The following is a 13,731-nucleotide window of genomic DNA, read 5'->3' on the forward strand; positions in this document are numbered from 1 at the left end:
TGAACTTTTTGCAAGAGTCTGCTTTGGGAAACTTGTTACAGATTCATGGATAGATTGATGTCAATAAGAAAAATATTGCGACATGTACTCCATTAAAACATTTTCCTCCATGCTATATAATGTAATGCATTTTTAATGGACTTTGCTTTCTCTTGGCCAATGCATCTCAGATATTTCTAGGATGCCTGTGACCATGGTATCTACACATTTAGAATGATGTTTAAGGCCTGTGCTTATCTTCCAGCTTTAGTCACATTCTTCTTTACATCTGAAAGGATCTATACACACTGCCATTGAAAGATCTAGGTGGCCAACGGGCAACCCTAGACAGTCCAAGCAGGAGAGGTTAAAGCATGAAGTCTTAGCATATGCAGAACTTGGAGCATATCCACTAACATCAAAAGCTTTACCTAGTGACTGTGGGAACTTCAGCAATCTACTTCAACAGAACGTGCACTATTTTTCTGTAAAGTGTACAGCCCTTAGGATTTCACTGATAACTTTGCAAATATGATGTGAATGGAAACTGCTGCAGTGTGTCTTCCCAAGTTTGCAAACAGCTCCAGTAGCTCTGCTGCTTCTCCAGCTTTTCCCAAGCAGTAGCAAAGAGAAATTAGCAATACTCCAGAATTTCACTGCTGCTATTCAGGATCCCATAGGCAAGAGTAAACCAATCAAAAACCAAGTCCATTTCCATGCTGCTTCTGCTGAAGGAGAAAGCTACATGTAGGAGCAGATATCAGCAGTGAGGTTATTCCTAGAGAAGCTCTCCCCCACATCCACTCCACACCATCCTAACCCCCAAAATATTTTTCTTTCATCTCACCTTAGCAGGCAGGAGACTGGGGAGGACAGAGTAGCAAAGACCAGCCCCCTTCACAGCAGCCCACATGTTCTGAGGACGGGGTAAGGTAACAGATTTCTGCAATACACAGCAGCCAGGAGGTTCCGGAGGGGAAAAGAGGAACAGAATGCACCTGCCCCCTTCCAGCAGCTAGACGGGTGGTGAAGCTTCCATGTTCAATTGTACACCTACAAGCCAGAGGCTGCTACAATAGATGGAAACCCCAAGGGGCAGGTTCAAGGATAGAAACTTGCTAAAAATCCCAGTACTACACCCATTTCCCACAACTGAGGATGGCAGGCTTCTGAAGATGTTGCCCCAAGAACTCTCTGGTATCTCTGGTCTTCCATCTATACCTCCAGCTGGTAAGCTATCCATCTAACAAATTGTTTGGTACAATTTTCAAGTCCTATTTATAAATACCAGTCAGCTGTTCCGCCGAATATTTTTCTAAACTTTAGTTATTGCCTGAGTTAGATCTCTATAAACTGCTGAAGACAATTGTTTAAAATGTAAGTAAATGACAACTTAAGCCTACTAGCACAGATTAGTTTACAAACATAACAAAAAGCATTACCCTAACAGAACTATTATTTGTATTAAATAATCTTAAATGTAAATATAAAGTCATTTTAGGGAAAACATTTTCCATTTAGATACTTAAAAAGAAGCACAACTTAATAAGTCAAGATTAAAATTGCAAGAATTTATGTAAGAACACTGCAAAGATGAAGGCACAAAGCATCCAAGGCCTGGTGTTTGCTGATTACTGTTCTATAGTCAATCATGGTCAGTCCTGTCTTCTCTTTATGAAAACAGGACTTCTTGGCCCTTCAGCTTTAAAAATTGAAATTCACAATCATCTGGTAGAAAAAAGGTTCTCTTCAAAATTAAATACTAAACATCTGGCTTTTTCCTCTTATGTCCAGGACTAAAGTGGGTTTCTGAAAGTTTTGTGCAATAAGCCTGGATGACAGAAAAGCATTCCAGAATGCATTCATTAAGCAAGAGATTTCACTATATCCAGATGAAGAGATGAAGTGATAAAGCCTTCTATGTTGTTGTTCTGGTAATTATTTGGAGAAAAAGTACTGTTTCTTACAATTAAACTGTCATGTTGCATACTATTGAGCTAAATGCAAATGTAAAAAAGTTTGAATGAGTATAAACAGATACTTAATTCAGTATAAGTGTTCATTGCCAACATTTTATTAGCTTTTCTTCCATTAGACAGTTTTTCTAGATGGCAATCATGCAACCAAACACTAGCCAAATGGGGTCTACTGTACGAGAACAATTCTAATTACTGTGGGTATTGATTTAGAGTCTAAATTTATTTTAGATGATAAAAGCTAACAAAATTGTCAGTATTATCCTCCTGGACAATTCCAATGTAAATGTCCCTAGAAAGTGTTCCACTAATGAAAAATTACAAAGCTGGGCCTGAAATTCTACTACACAGCTACTATATACCTTTGTACAAATAAATATATTTTGATCCAATATGATTTTGGCAAATATTACTTACCAAAATAGGTTTGTTTCACAGAAACAGGACCTGGCAGGCAGAAGAGTGTTTTCTCACTAACTTCCTATACCATTTAAGGACAAACTACTTTAAGTTTGTCAGATAAGCATAATTAACACAATTATATTGTGTTACTCTCTGACAAAGCCATGCTAAAAAAAAAACTTTACAGAAGTTTATAAAAATAATTTATTTTCCAACAAAAACAGGGATTTATTCATCTTAGTTAGCCATTCACAAATGTGTGCTCTTCTCTTAAATAAATACCTGCTTCATTTACTGTAATGGATGATGAAATATTTAATATTTCTATTCCTTTACCACTGTCCTACTTGACAAATTTCATACACCAACATTTCCTTTTCTTTCAGTCTTCTTCACTGCTGTACGTTTCAGTGTTTGAAATCTGCAGTCCCTATGAAGCATTTTTGAATTCTGCTGGAACAAGGAATGTAAGTATCCATTATAGAAGTCAGCAGCTGTAAGCTTCTTCTTTAAGATAACGGTTTTGACTCCGACCCAGCCTTCCTAAAAAAGGGAAATAAAAGATGCACACAGTTTCTTCCAAACTGTTAAAACTATAATAATTAGAAATTTAACACACATTATCTTTAATATTACAGAACACTGAAGTAATTTTATATTTTGTTTATGCTATATTTGATTGTAATTCTCACTTGTAAATTAAAATCCAGTTACCAGGCAAAGGAAAGTCCTTCAATGTACAGTATAAGAATATTCATACTGCACAGACCTGCTTGATTAGATACAGGCACATAGTTAGGGTGCAGATTATTAAAAAGAGGAAGCAGTCTAAAATTATCTTCAGAAAGATGAAAAGAAAGCAAAGGCAGAAAAACATACCTTGCAACGTACCACCACCGTCTGTGACGATTTATGGTACAATACTGATCCTGGAACAATTCCGTGTTTATTTAATAATTGATCTGCAAACAAATAGGAGCTTCTTGCACTTTCATGTTACTAAATAAGACTGAAAAATATTAAACTTATTTTTATGCTTGTTTCCGAAACTGGACAGTTATCTACAATTATCTGTTTGCACAAAAAACCTCATGTTCTTTATGATATAGAGCAGTGGCTCTTAAAGTGGGGGTCGCGAGATGGATCACTGGGATGTGCGGAGCAGGGGAAAGAGCCGGTCGAGCTCCAAGCTCCCCGGAGACAGAAGCAGCCGCTGCCGCCCACATTGCTGCCCCTGCTCCCTGCACTGCTGCTGGTGCTTGCTGCTCCCCAATTCCCACGCTCCAGGCCCTGTTTTTTCCTGAAAGGAGAGCATTCGGGGAAGGGGGGCGTGATTGTTAGGGCCTACAGCGCGGGAAGCACCCCCTAACAATCACGCCCCCACTTCCCCCGAACTCCCTTTCAGGAAAAAACAGGACCTACAGCGTGGGAAGCACCCCTGTTTTTTTCTGAAAGGGCCTCCCCCTTTCAGAAGGTGGAAAGGGGGGCGCGATTCACAGGAAGGGCGGGGGCACAATTGTTAGACAAAAGTCCACAGGGAGGCTCCCTTTAAAAAGTTTGAGAACCAGTGATATAGAGCAGAAAGGAGCAAGTCAGAGTAAGGGGCGAAAGCGTCCCATAAGCAGTGGTATACCGAGGGTCGCCAGCGCCTGGGGGCCAAGCCTACATTTGCGTCCCCAACGCAGGGCAGGAGAGGTCCTGGTGCCGCCCCCAACTGCCCCAGGGAGGGTGGGTCTGTAACTGTGTGTGTGTGGGGGGTGGGGGAGTGGGGTTGTGTGTGTGTGTGGTGGTGTCGGTGTCATGAGGCATGCAGGGGGACGCAAAATGTAGGCTTAGTTCCACCACCTCCCTCCTCCCCACACTTATCTGCCACACAGCGCCCGCCTCTCCTGCTGCAGCCTGGCAGCCTCACCACCCAACCTCGGGGGGGACGGGGGGGGACGACGGGACACGACGACATGACGTGCGCCAGGTTGGCCCTTACAATAGGCAGAGGGGTGGCTGCTCTCACTTCCGCCCTTGCACGCCCCCCTCCCCCCACACGCATTGTGAAGGGCCTGCTCAGCCTCCCCCCACATTGCATTTGTCTTTACTGAATTTCATCTTGTTGATTTTGGACCAACTCTCCAATTTGTGAAGATCATTTTCAGTTCTAATCCTAGCCTCCAAAATGCTTGCAACCCCTCCCAACTTCACATCATCCACAATCTTATAAGCACACTCTTCACTGCATTAGCCAAGTCATTAATAAAATGACTAAGGAGCAATTTATAAGTCTCCATGCATTCAGATGAGACTATTTAGTCTTGTTTAATTCCACTAGACTCCTGGTTAAAATTATGCATCATGTAACTGTCGCGTAGCACAGCTTCATGTTTACTTCCATTTAAATCAAATCACTGTCAGGGTCTGTGTAAATCTTGTAGCAGAAAATGTTATCAGATTAAAGTAAATACCAGCAAAGCCAGGGATATTATGCACTTCCACAAAATCCAGAAGTTTAACAGTATTTCCCATCCACAGCGTCTGCAATGGAATCTGGAAATACATATAAGGACATGACAAACTGAGAACATTTTTACAAGAGTTTCAGTCAACTGCCTAGGGTTTTGTTTTTTGGGGGGTTTTCGTGTGAAGTGTGGCACAGCATTAAGGCAGAGGTTTTGGGAGTGAGTGAGTATTCCTGGTAGGGTGGACTGTCTACATGTCAAAGTGTAAGCACCTAATCTTTTTTAGTTCTTCTCATATTCCTTCTTCTCAAACTTCTTAACCACATTAAGCTACATATTAACCAAAAAGTTACTTTTCTAGCACTAACAGTGAATGATAAATTAGCTAACTACCTAAATACACTTGTATGGAGGACTCAAGAACTCTTACCTATACATGTTCAATTTTTCTTAATACTTCACAAATGAGAAGTGTGTATACACAAACCTGGTACGTTTGCAGCTAATATCTGAACGTTTGCTCCCTTTCAGTTAACCGTGACTTTACTCAGCACTTCACAAATACAGCATCATTCCTCTGAAGGAATGCACTTTCTGAAGCACCATAGATATTGTCCCCATTGTACTGACAGGGAAACTGAAGCATAGAGGTTAAGTAACTTGGCAAGGTCACAGTCAGTGAGTTGCCAACAGAGCTAGAATTAGAAGTCAGGAGATGTGTGAGGGTAGGACATGGATCCCAGAACAACTTGACTGCTCTGCTTCTCTAAAAAGAACCAAGCCACCATTTAAAAGGCTAAAGCATCAAATACCCAGTTGGGGCAAGATTTACCTTAAAGGTAAGCTTCCAAAAAATAATTACTATCTTACTGTAGCTCCTATGGCACGTTGTAGTCGTAATATCTGCTCAGGAGTTTGTTCTTCCCATTTTATACAACTTGTAGCAACAGTGATTTTAGGAGCTATAAAAAAGCCAAAACAAAATACCTTATTTTTCCTGCTTTGTGTTCATTTACAACTGAATAATTTAAAGTTTAATTTGTAAAGCCATTAAAAAAGTCAGTTTAAGTGAGTCTTCTCGATACATCACCAGAATATCATGCAAGTTAATCACACCTATGCTCAAGCCTAATAGTTCATTTTCTGGTGACACACACAGGAATAGCATGTACCTGACTAGAATCTTGTAATGTTATCTTTGATTTTGCTGTTACAAGGGCAGTCTGAAAATTGCTACTGCTTGAATCCAAGGAAAGATTCTACCCCCTATGATGCTAATCCTTTACCACAGAAGTCAATGGAAGTTTTTCCACTGATTGCAAGAGATGCAGTTCCATCCCCAAGTAAGAACCAACACACAAAAGGGTGCCCCAAAATGCGTAATGTAGGATCATGGGAACTGAATTCTACATCCAGGTAATTTTTTTTTTAAATGAAAAATGTAGAATTTGCATTAAATACTCAGTACGTACCAAATGTTACTCCTTCATTTGGTTGCTCTCTTTTGTTTTTTAAACTTTCAGGTAAATTTTTCAAAACCGAAATGAGCTGCAAAACAAAAACGGACTTTGTACAGAACAAATTTAAATAGCACAACAGCACTATATTAACCTATACTGCAATAGCACTATATTAAGTATATTGCGAGTAGCATTCCTCCAAGACTTATAAAGCCGCACACATTTTGATCTGTGCAACTTTCTAAAAACTCATAAGAAACTCATTTCAATGAGCTTAAAAAACACCTAACTGCGTGCTGTAAATTAATTGTTTTCTAATTAAAATTGAAAATTCCCTCAGCCTCATTCTAGCAGCTATCCTGCTAGTGTTACCTTATTCTTGAACCTGGATGGAAACTGGTGTAAAATCAAGTGATTGATTTCAATAGCAGCAGTGTCAGCCTGAGTATTCATACAACATGTTTAAAAAGTTGTTCTTTGGACAGTTAAACTAGAACTAGTGCACACTGGAACCAATTCTTAGACTTGGATACCAATGCTGCCAATGCATTTCTTCCGCAAGGTAGGATGCTCAGAACTGCCAAATTTCAGACCATCTGAATCTATTTTCTAGTCCAAGCTTGCAGTTAATTCACATTAACATTAAAAGCAATGAGGTTTGTGTATTGAGAGCGTGTACTCCTTTGTTTTCTAATGCATTTTACAAATAGCTCATAACAAAGAATGCTTCTCATAATGGAAAGTTTGAGGACAACGCACTAAATAAAACGGCTAGTTACTTGCTTAGGTTTACCATGTTCGCACCCAGTTTTGATAATATTACTTCTAGCTCCTTTGCTGTGCACTGGGAAGGAACAGCAAACTTTTCCTGCTTAATAATGGGACCTACATCAAACCTAAAAACAAACAAAAAAAAATGTATTAGCTTCTCTCTCTAGTGGACTATGATTTCATTGATATTAGATCCAGTGTACAATTTAGCACAAGGCTATTACATTAACTCAACTGCTAACTATACTCATTTGCAAACAGAAAGAAAGGACGACAATTTTAATACTGGATTCACAATACAATATTATGGGAAAGAATGTAGAACTGTATTACAGAGGCAAGCTGAAATGGTCTGAATAATTGACTTACAATTCATAGTGCTATTTTTCAAAAAGAAAAATGGCCTGAAATATTCAAGGTGAATTTCATACACTGTTAAGATCTGTTATCCAACTGAAGTATGGTAGGATGGATGAGTATTAATCTAGTATAGATAAATAACAGACAGGTCTACAGTAAAGGGCCATAGCATGTACCTTTTAATTTAATGTACTCTGTAAACCATGCCACTTCATTTTGTGTTCAGTTTCAGAAATGAACAAGTTTGTAGAACCTGGAAGTACACATATATTGTCTGGAAAGGCAATCATCAGAGGAAAGACACAATTTATTGGTTTCACTGCACAGCTGACTTGAGATCAGAAGTCCTGCAGATCTAGCGCTATTTTTGACTTCTACAGCACAAAGCGCTTAACAAACAGACAACTGTGATATGGTGGTCTGGTGGGAAACCAATTTGTTCACTCACAAGCTGTATGAGTGTTGAATCACAGCAGTTCAGGTTAAACTTCTGAACTGTTTTCAAATATTTAATATTAAACCATCCATGTGCCTATGTCCATTTTAATTAAATGAAATTTAACATCAGTATTATTTAACTTAAAAAAAATGAATATTCAACACAGTATTAAGTGAATATTTCTGAAAGGCAGACATTACAGAGATTTAATCTTTTTAAAAGGATGTTTGATGTACCTTTTAGGCATAATTTGCATAATTGTCACCCCAGTTACCGTATCACCGTGAAGCACTGTATGGATTATCGGTGCAGGGCCACGCCACCTTGGCAGATAGCTGGGATGGACGTTCAACACGCCACTGAATCAAAATATTTTAAAATTAGAATAGGACCAGTAATTCTGTAACATATATAAATGGGTATTAACCATTTATTATCCTGAACTTCCTTTTTATTAAAAAACATGTTTTAGCTCATCAGAAGTGCTGAAAATCCTATGAGCTTCATTAAGTCATATTTAAAATGCCAATCCTAAAAGCAAATAAGCATTTTACAGGCATGTTTACACCACACAGCTTTAATGTCTGGCCACAAGTAAACTGGGAAAGGGGAACAGATGAAGTAAGGGGAACACACACCACATATTTTGAGGGACCTCATGAACTTTTTTTTTTTTTTTGGAAGTAATTTCTGTATGTCAATTTTTACCTATTATTGTTACAAGCACCACCAAAGTTAACTGGAACAGATCCGAGAAAATACATTTTTCTGTTTTGTTCAGTTTATTAACTTTGCACATTTGACAGCCTTTGCGCATGGTCAGCGTGTCAGTTTTCACTGCAAGCTGTATGGCTCCTTCACACAGCAAACGGGGACAGAAAAAGATTTTGACAGAGCAAGGAAACGTGATTTTTCAAAGCTCTAAAAATCTGACATGGAACTCGGCAGCATGTTTAGTATCTGCACCGACTTCATTTTTGTTAAAAACGACAATTTCACATGGATGGTGTCCCTTAAAGGGGTTCGTTACAAGGCAGAAGACCCAAAGCTTAGATGGTCTTTTCACATGCTACTATATCCAGTCAGTCACGCACAGAGACCACCCAAAACTCCAGCTTCACAGCCAAGACAGGCTGGACGACAGGAAACCCAGCCCAGGCTGCTGCTCCAGCGGAGCCGACTTACTATGGAAACTGCAGGATGAGCTCCTCGCTCAGCAGCCGCCCAAACGACGCCACCACCCCAACGTCGAACTGGCCGCGGGGTCCCGTGTCCGGCCACTCGTGGGTTGGGAGCTGAAAGTGTCGGGCGCAGTTTTTCACAGGAAGGCCCCTCGGCAAAGGGGAGGGGAGGGTCACCACCTCCAGCCGGTCCAGGAGCGGCTCCTCCCTGGGCTCCCTGCGGCAAGGTAACGGGGGGAGACACGGGGGGGGAAGGACACATGCCAATAAGCGCCCGGCCGGCACAAGCAGGGCGGGAAGGCAAAGCATCGCTCCCCACCACAGGAGACCCCGCCACCCCGCCGTCCTGCACCCGCAGGCACCCCCCGCCGTAGGGGGCCCGCTCCAGGCCCTCCCCGCCTCCCAGCTCCCTCCCTCAGGCTCCCGCCTGCTCCACAACCTCCCCTCCCCCCGCTCCTCTCCGCTCCCCAACGCACCTGGCGGCCTCCAGCGCCCTCAAGGACTCGGCGGCGAAGTCATCGGTGCCGAAGAACAGCACCCGCCACGGCGGCTTCCCCCGGGCGCCCCCGAGCTCGGCCAGCCCGCGGGCGGCGGCGGCTCCCTCCCGCCAAGCCCACAGGAGCCTTCTCCTCATGCCGCCCCACCACAACACGAGCGCTTCCGCTTCCGCTTCCGGAGGTCCCGCGCACGTGACGCCGTGACGTACCGACGCCACGCACTCCGAGGGCCTTGAGCCGTTAGCGCACGGCCTCGCGCGATGACGTTTTGGCCCTCTGAGACTGAGACCAGATGGGAGGTCCCTGAGGAGGGGCGGGGCTAGGCTGTGACGTAGGGAGGTGGCTCTGAGGCCTAGACAGGGCAGAAGCCTGAGGCCCCAGCCAGGCCCTGTGTCCCCCTGTCCTGAGGGGAGCAGTGAGCTGCCACCGCCTGGCCTGCTAAGTGCAGGGCCCAGACCTTGGGGTCCCTGCGCTGCTGTGTGGGCCCCACCCACGTATGCAGCCCAGCCAAGCGCCATGCTCCCTGGGGCCCAGCCGCCAGCCTGTGACGCCCCGCGGGGCACCGGGGTGGGAGCGTCGACGCCCTGCCCCATGTGCTAACGCCAGCGCCCAAGGAACGTGACACGCTCGCCCTTGGACGTAGGGGACATAACGAGGCGTGGCCGGCTTAGATTTTTCTTGGTAAATGTCCATTTCCCAGTACACAGGCCAACTGAGCAACAACTCTTTCCCTGGACAGTCATAGAGGTTTACAGCCAGGCAAAGCAAGAGACATGCAGCGTGAGACCCTGTCAGAGTTTGATTCCAGACTGTTTACTTTGTGTTTTGACATTTGATGTGGACTCTGTGTTTTAATGGTTTTAAATCTTTAACGTTTCGAATCGCAGCGCCTACTGCCATGAAATAATTATTGGGCTCTCCCCCGCCCCCTTAATTTCCCACAACTGTGGAAATTTAAATCAATACATTTTTTTTAAAAAGTTTAAAAATAAACATCAATATTATCCCTCGAAATTATAAAAAATCAAATTCTGTCAAGCCTATATATAATATACTGTGCATCATCTCGTTAGATATTACATTGCATTTAATATAGAGAACATTATATTGTAAAATCAAAAGGACTTTATTGGGCCAATACAGTAATTCAGGACTAATACTTTCAGGAATAACAACATTCCTGTATTTGGATAATGAAAGACAATGAGGAGGCCCAAAATATGACTGAGTAGTCAAGATCTTACATCACATCAGCCCTGTAAATTATTCCCCAAGATGTTAAACATGTCAAATTACAGTTTATGGCTCTCCAAATGAATTGTGTCACTGTTTCCTGCTATTGTTTTGTTCCTGCTATGGCAGGATAGCAAAATAGCAGCTTCTGGTCCTTTTCAGAATGAGTCCTCATGGATATTTCAGCTGCAAACACGCAATTTTGTGAACCTAAGTAGTTTTCACCACATCTGTATTTGCTTTCTTTGATCACTTTCACAACCAGCAACACAGAATCTAACCCTCTTTCTTGAATATGACCATGTGTTTTAAGCTGGCTACATTTACATGTGGTTAAAATATGTAAACATTAAGTGGAAAAATTTCAGTCAAAAGAGGTTGTTGACACCAAAGTCATTGACGTCCTGCTGATGCTAAGAAAGATTGATGAGTAACTGCTGCATTGGAAAAGTGAATTCTTTTGGTGAGACATGCTCTGTTTTGCAATGATTATAATGTAAAGAATGTTCTGTTCTTGGAAAGTACAAGGTCAGGATAATCATTTAATGAACAGCCTTCTCCCTTAATGAAAATATTTTATCATCTTCTAAGAACATTCTTTTCTCCATGGGAAGAGAGTTTATATATGTAACTCCCACAAAATTTAATTTGAATTATTTGTGCAAATTTCCTACACTTCTAGATGACAAAGTGCCCTGGGTCCTGGCTTGATTCAGGCTTAGACCCTTAACCCCCCATGCAGTCCTAGGACCCTGAGTCTGAGCCCTGGGTTAGTGTGATTTGTGTGTTGACAGAAGGGGGGTTAGACCTGAGACTGAGTACGAACCATGAGCTTACACTGAAAAAAAAATGCAGTGGGGAATGAGTCTCAGAACCTGGGCTCTAGCCCAGGCGGGAATGTCTACACAGCTATTTTTAGCCCCGTAGTACAAGCTCTCTGAGTCGGTGGCAGATGACCTGGGCTCTGAGACTCGCTGCTGCATGGCTTTGTTTGTTTGTTTTGTTTTTTGCAGTATAGACATACCTTAAATGAATAAATGCCATCATTCTGAGATCTTGGCAGGGTGGATTAAAATCAATGATTTAAAAAAAATAAAATCGGATTTTTTTTTTAATTTAAATCAAATTTTTTATTTTTTTTAAAAATCAATAAAATACTAAATTTCTCTCTCATTTAAAAAATAACAGTTACAATTAAATCTCATCACAAAAATGCTAAACCTACACTTATATTTTCATAAAAATGAATTAATGGCTCTAGTCTGTCCAGTCTAACTATCAGCTCTTGCTTCTTGAAAGTTCTGGGCTTTCAGTTTCCGTTTCAGTTTCTCAGCAGACTAAAGTCACATGTGCAAAGAAAGACACAGGCTGGATAGGATTGTTATTGTTCTGTGCTTATGTGTTGGTGGAGCTGGGCCAAGCTAGGCAGAGGAGTTAGTTAAGACACTGTCTTAAAGGCACAGAGAGAATATTTTCATCGTTTGGTATTATTCACTCAATGCTGCAAACTTGGCAAAGATGAGAAGATACTTAGAAGAAGAAATGGAATGATGCTCTTTCATAACATATGGCTGCAGTGTCCATTTAATGCATCTTTTAGCCAAAGACTTAAGTACATCTTCTCCAGGAATAAAAGAAAACGTTGTTGAAATCGCAAAATACTTCTGTAACAACCATTTTGCTTCACCTTCACTGAAGAGAGCAGGAGGATCCAAACTAATTCTCCTTCAAGACATTCGATGGAATTCTGTGTCTGATTGTTTTGAACCATTTATTAAGAACTGGCCTATTCTCATAAAACTTTGTGAAGAAAACCATGATAAAATAGATGGAAGTATCTCATCCAAAGTATCTAACATGGGATTAAAGAGGAATGTAGAGGATATGCTCTGTATACTGTATACTATGTGCATATCTTTAAACAAACTTCAGAGAAACTGTTGCTGCATTGCTGATGCTGTTGAAATTTGGAAGGCACTTCAAGAGACATTGAAGAAAGAAATACCTCACCAGAAAGTTAAACTGCAGGCAATAAAAAACCGAAAGGATCAAGCACTAACTCCACCTCATTTTCTTGTGAACATTCTCGACCCCAGATAAAAAGGTAGATGTCTAACTTTTGAAGAAAATGATGCTGCCATGGCATGGGCATCTCAAAAATCACTCCTCAGTTATGCCAGTCATAATAAATTTCAAGGCTGGAGCGGAGCCATTTAAACAGTACATGTTTACTAACGATGTTTCGAACAAAGTAATTCCCCTGAATTGGTGCAAATCATTAGCCAGGCACCTTGAAACAGAGTTCCTTCAGTTGCTAAGCCAACATTTCACAGCAGTAGCTTCCTCTGCAGGCACAGAGAGAATATTTTCATCATTTGGTATTATTTAGTCAAAGCTAAGAAATCAACTGGGAGTTGAAAAAGCAGGAAAACTCATATTTCTGTTTCAGTTTATGAGTCAAAATGAAAGTGGGAAAGATGAGAGCTAGTTGTAGAAGTTTTAAGGACAGCGTACGTTTAGTGTTGTGATGACTTGTCTGTTAGAGTTAATAAATTTGAAAATTAAAACAAAAAAGAGTTTCAGGACACCCGTCAACTGGCAACTCAGGAGACTGCTGCAATTGCAAATGTGAAACATTTATGTAACATTTAAGATTTAGTTTAATAAAATATGAGTGCTATTGTGTCTCTATGTGTGATTTAGTTCTTACCATTCCTAATGTATTGCTGCTGCATCTGCAGCTTGACACAGGTAATGAGTATTATGAACTATTTCCTAAATTAATAAAAATCAAGTTATCTAAAAAATTACACAAAGTATACCCGCTTAGATGTTGTAAAATGCTGTATTGTGTTGTAAATTAACATGTTTTAGGGATCAGATTTGCACCATTGTTTAAGAAATATGTGAAGAAGTATCAGTGTGAAACTTGATTTAAATCAATGATTTTCTTGGTGATTTAAATTACCTTGATTTAAATCAA

The 13,731-nt window shown here is 41.1% G+C and overlaps 1 protein-coding gene across 3 annotated transcripts; it reads right to left on the reverse strand.

Moving 5' to 3' along the window:
• Nucleotides 1-2,543: 2,543 nt before the first annotated feature.
• MTFMT (mitochondrial methionyl-tRNA formyltransferase) lies at nucleotides 2,544-9,653 on the reverse strand. 3 transcript variants are annotated; one of them, XM_067555566.1, is made up of 9 exons: nucleotides 9,495-9,653; nucleotides 9,023-9,235; nucleotides 8,074-8,196; nucleotides 7,061-7,163; nucleotides 6,280-6,355; nucleotides 5,678-5,769; nucleotides 4,814-4,895; nucleotides 3,237-3,319; nucleotides 2,544-2,900 (listed from the first exon to the last, which is right to left on the reverse strand). In XM_067555566.1, exons 1-9 carry the CDS (start codon nucleotides 9,650-9,652, stop codon nucleotides 2,715-2,717), a joined length of 1,116 nt encoding a protein of 371 aa, XP_067411667.1. In that variant the 5' UTR covers nucleotide 9,653; the 3' UTR covers nucleotides 2,544-2,714. The 3 variants fall into 3 exon arrangements, 2 of the variants coding, with proteins under 2 accessions (XP_067411667.1, XP_067411668.1); XR_010921275.1 differs by having other exon boundaries at nucleotides 2,762-2,900; nucleotides 3,237-3,366; XM_067555567.1 differs by lacking the exon at nucleotides 3,237-3,319 and having other exon boundaries at nucleotides 2,710-2,900.
• Nucleotides 9,654-13,731: the final 4,078 nt, after the last annotated feature.

This window comes from Emydura macquarii, unplaced genomic scaffold (assembly GCF_026122565.2).
Source record: "Emydura macquarii macquarii isolate MOO-44397 ecotype Brisbane River unplaced genomic scaffold, CSIRO-AGI_Emac_v2 contig_1644, whole genome shotgun sequence".
In the NCBI taxonomy this organism is placed as follows: domain Eukaryota; kingdom Metazoa; phylum Chordata; order Testudines; family Chelidae; genus Emydura; species Emydura macquarii.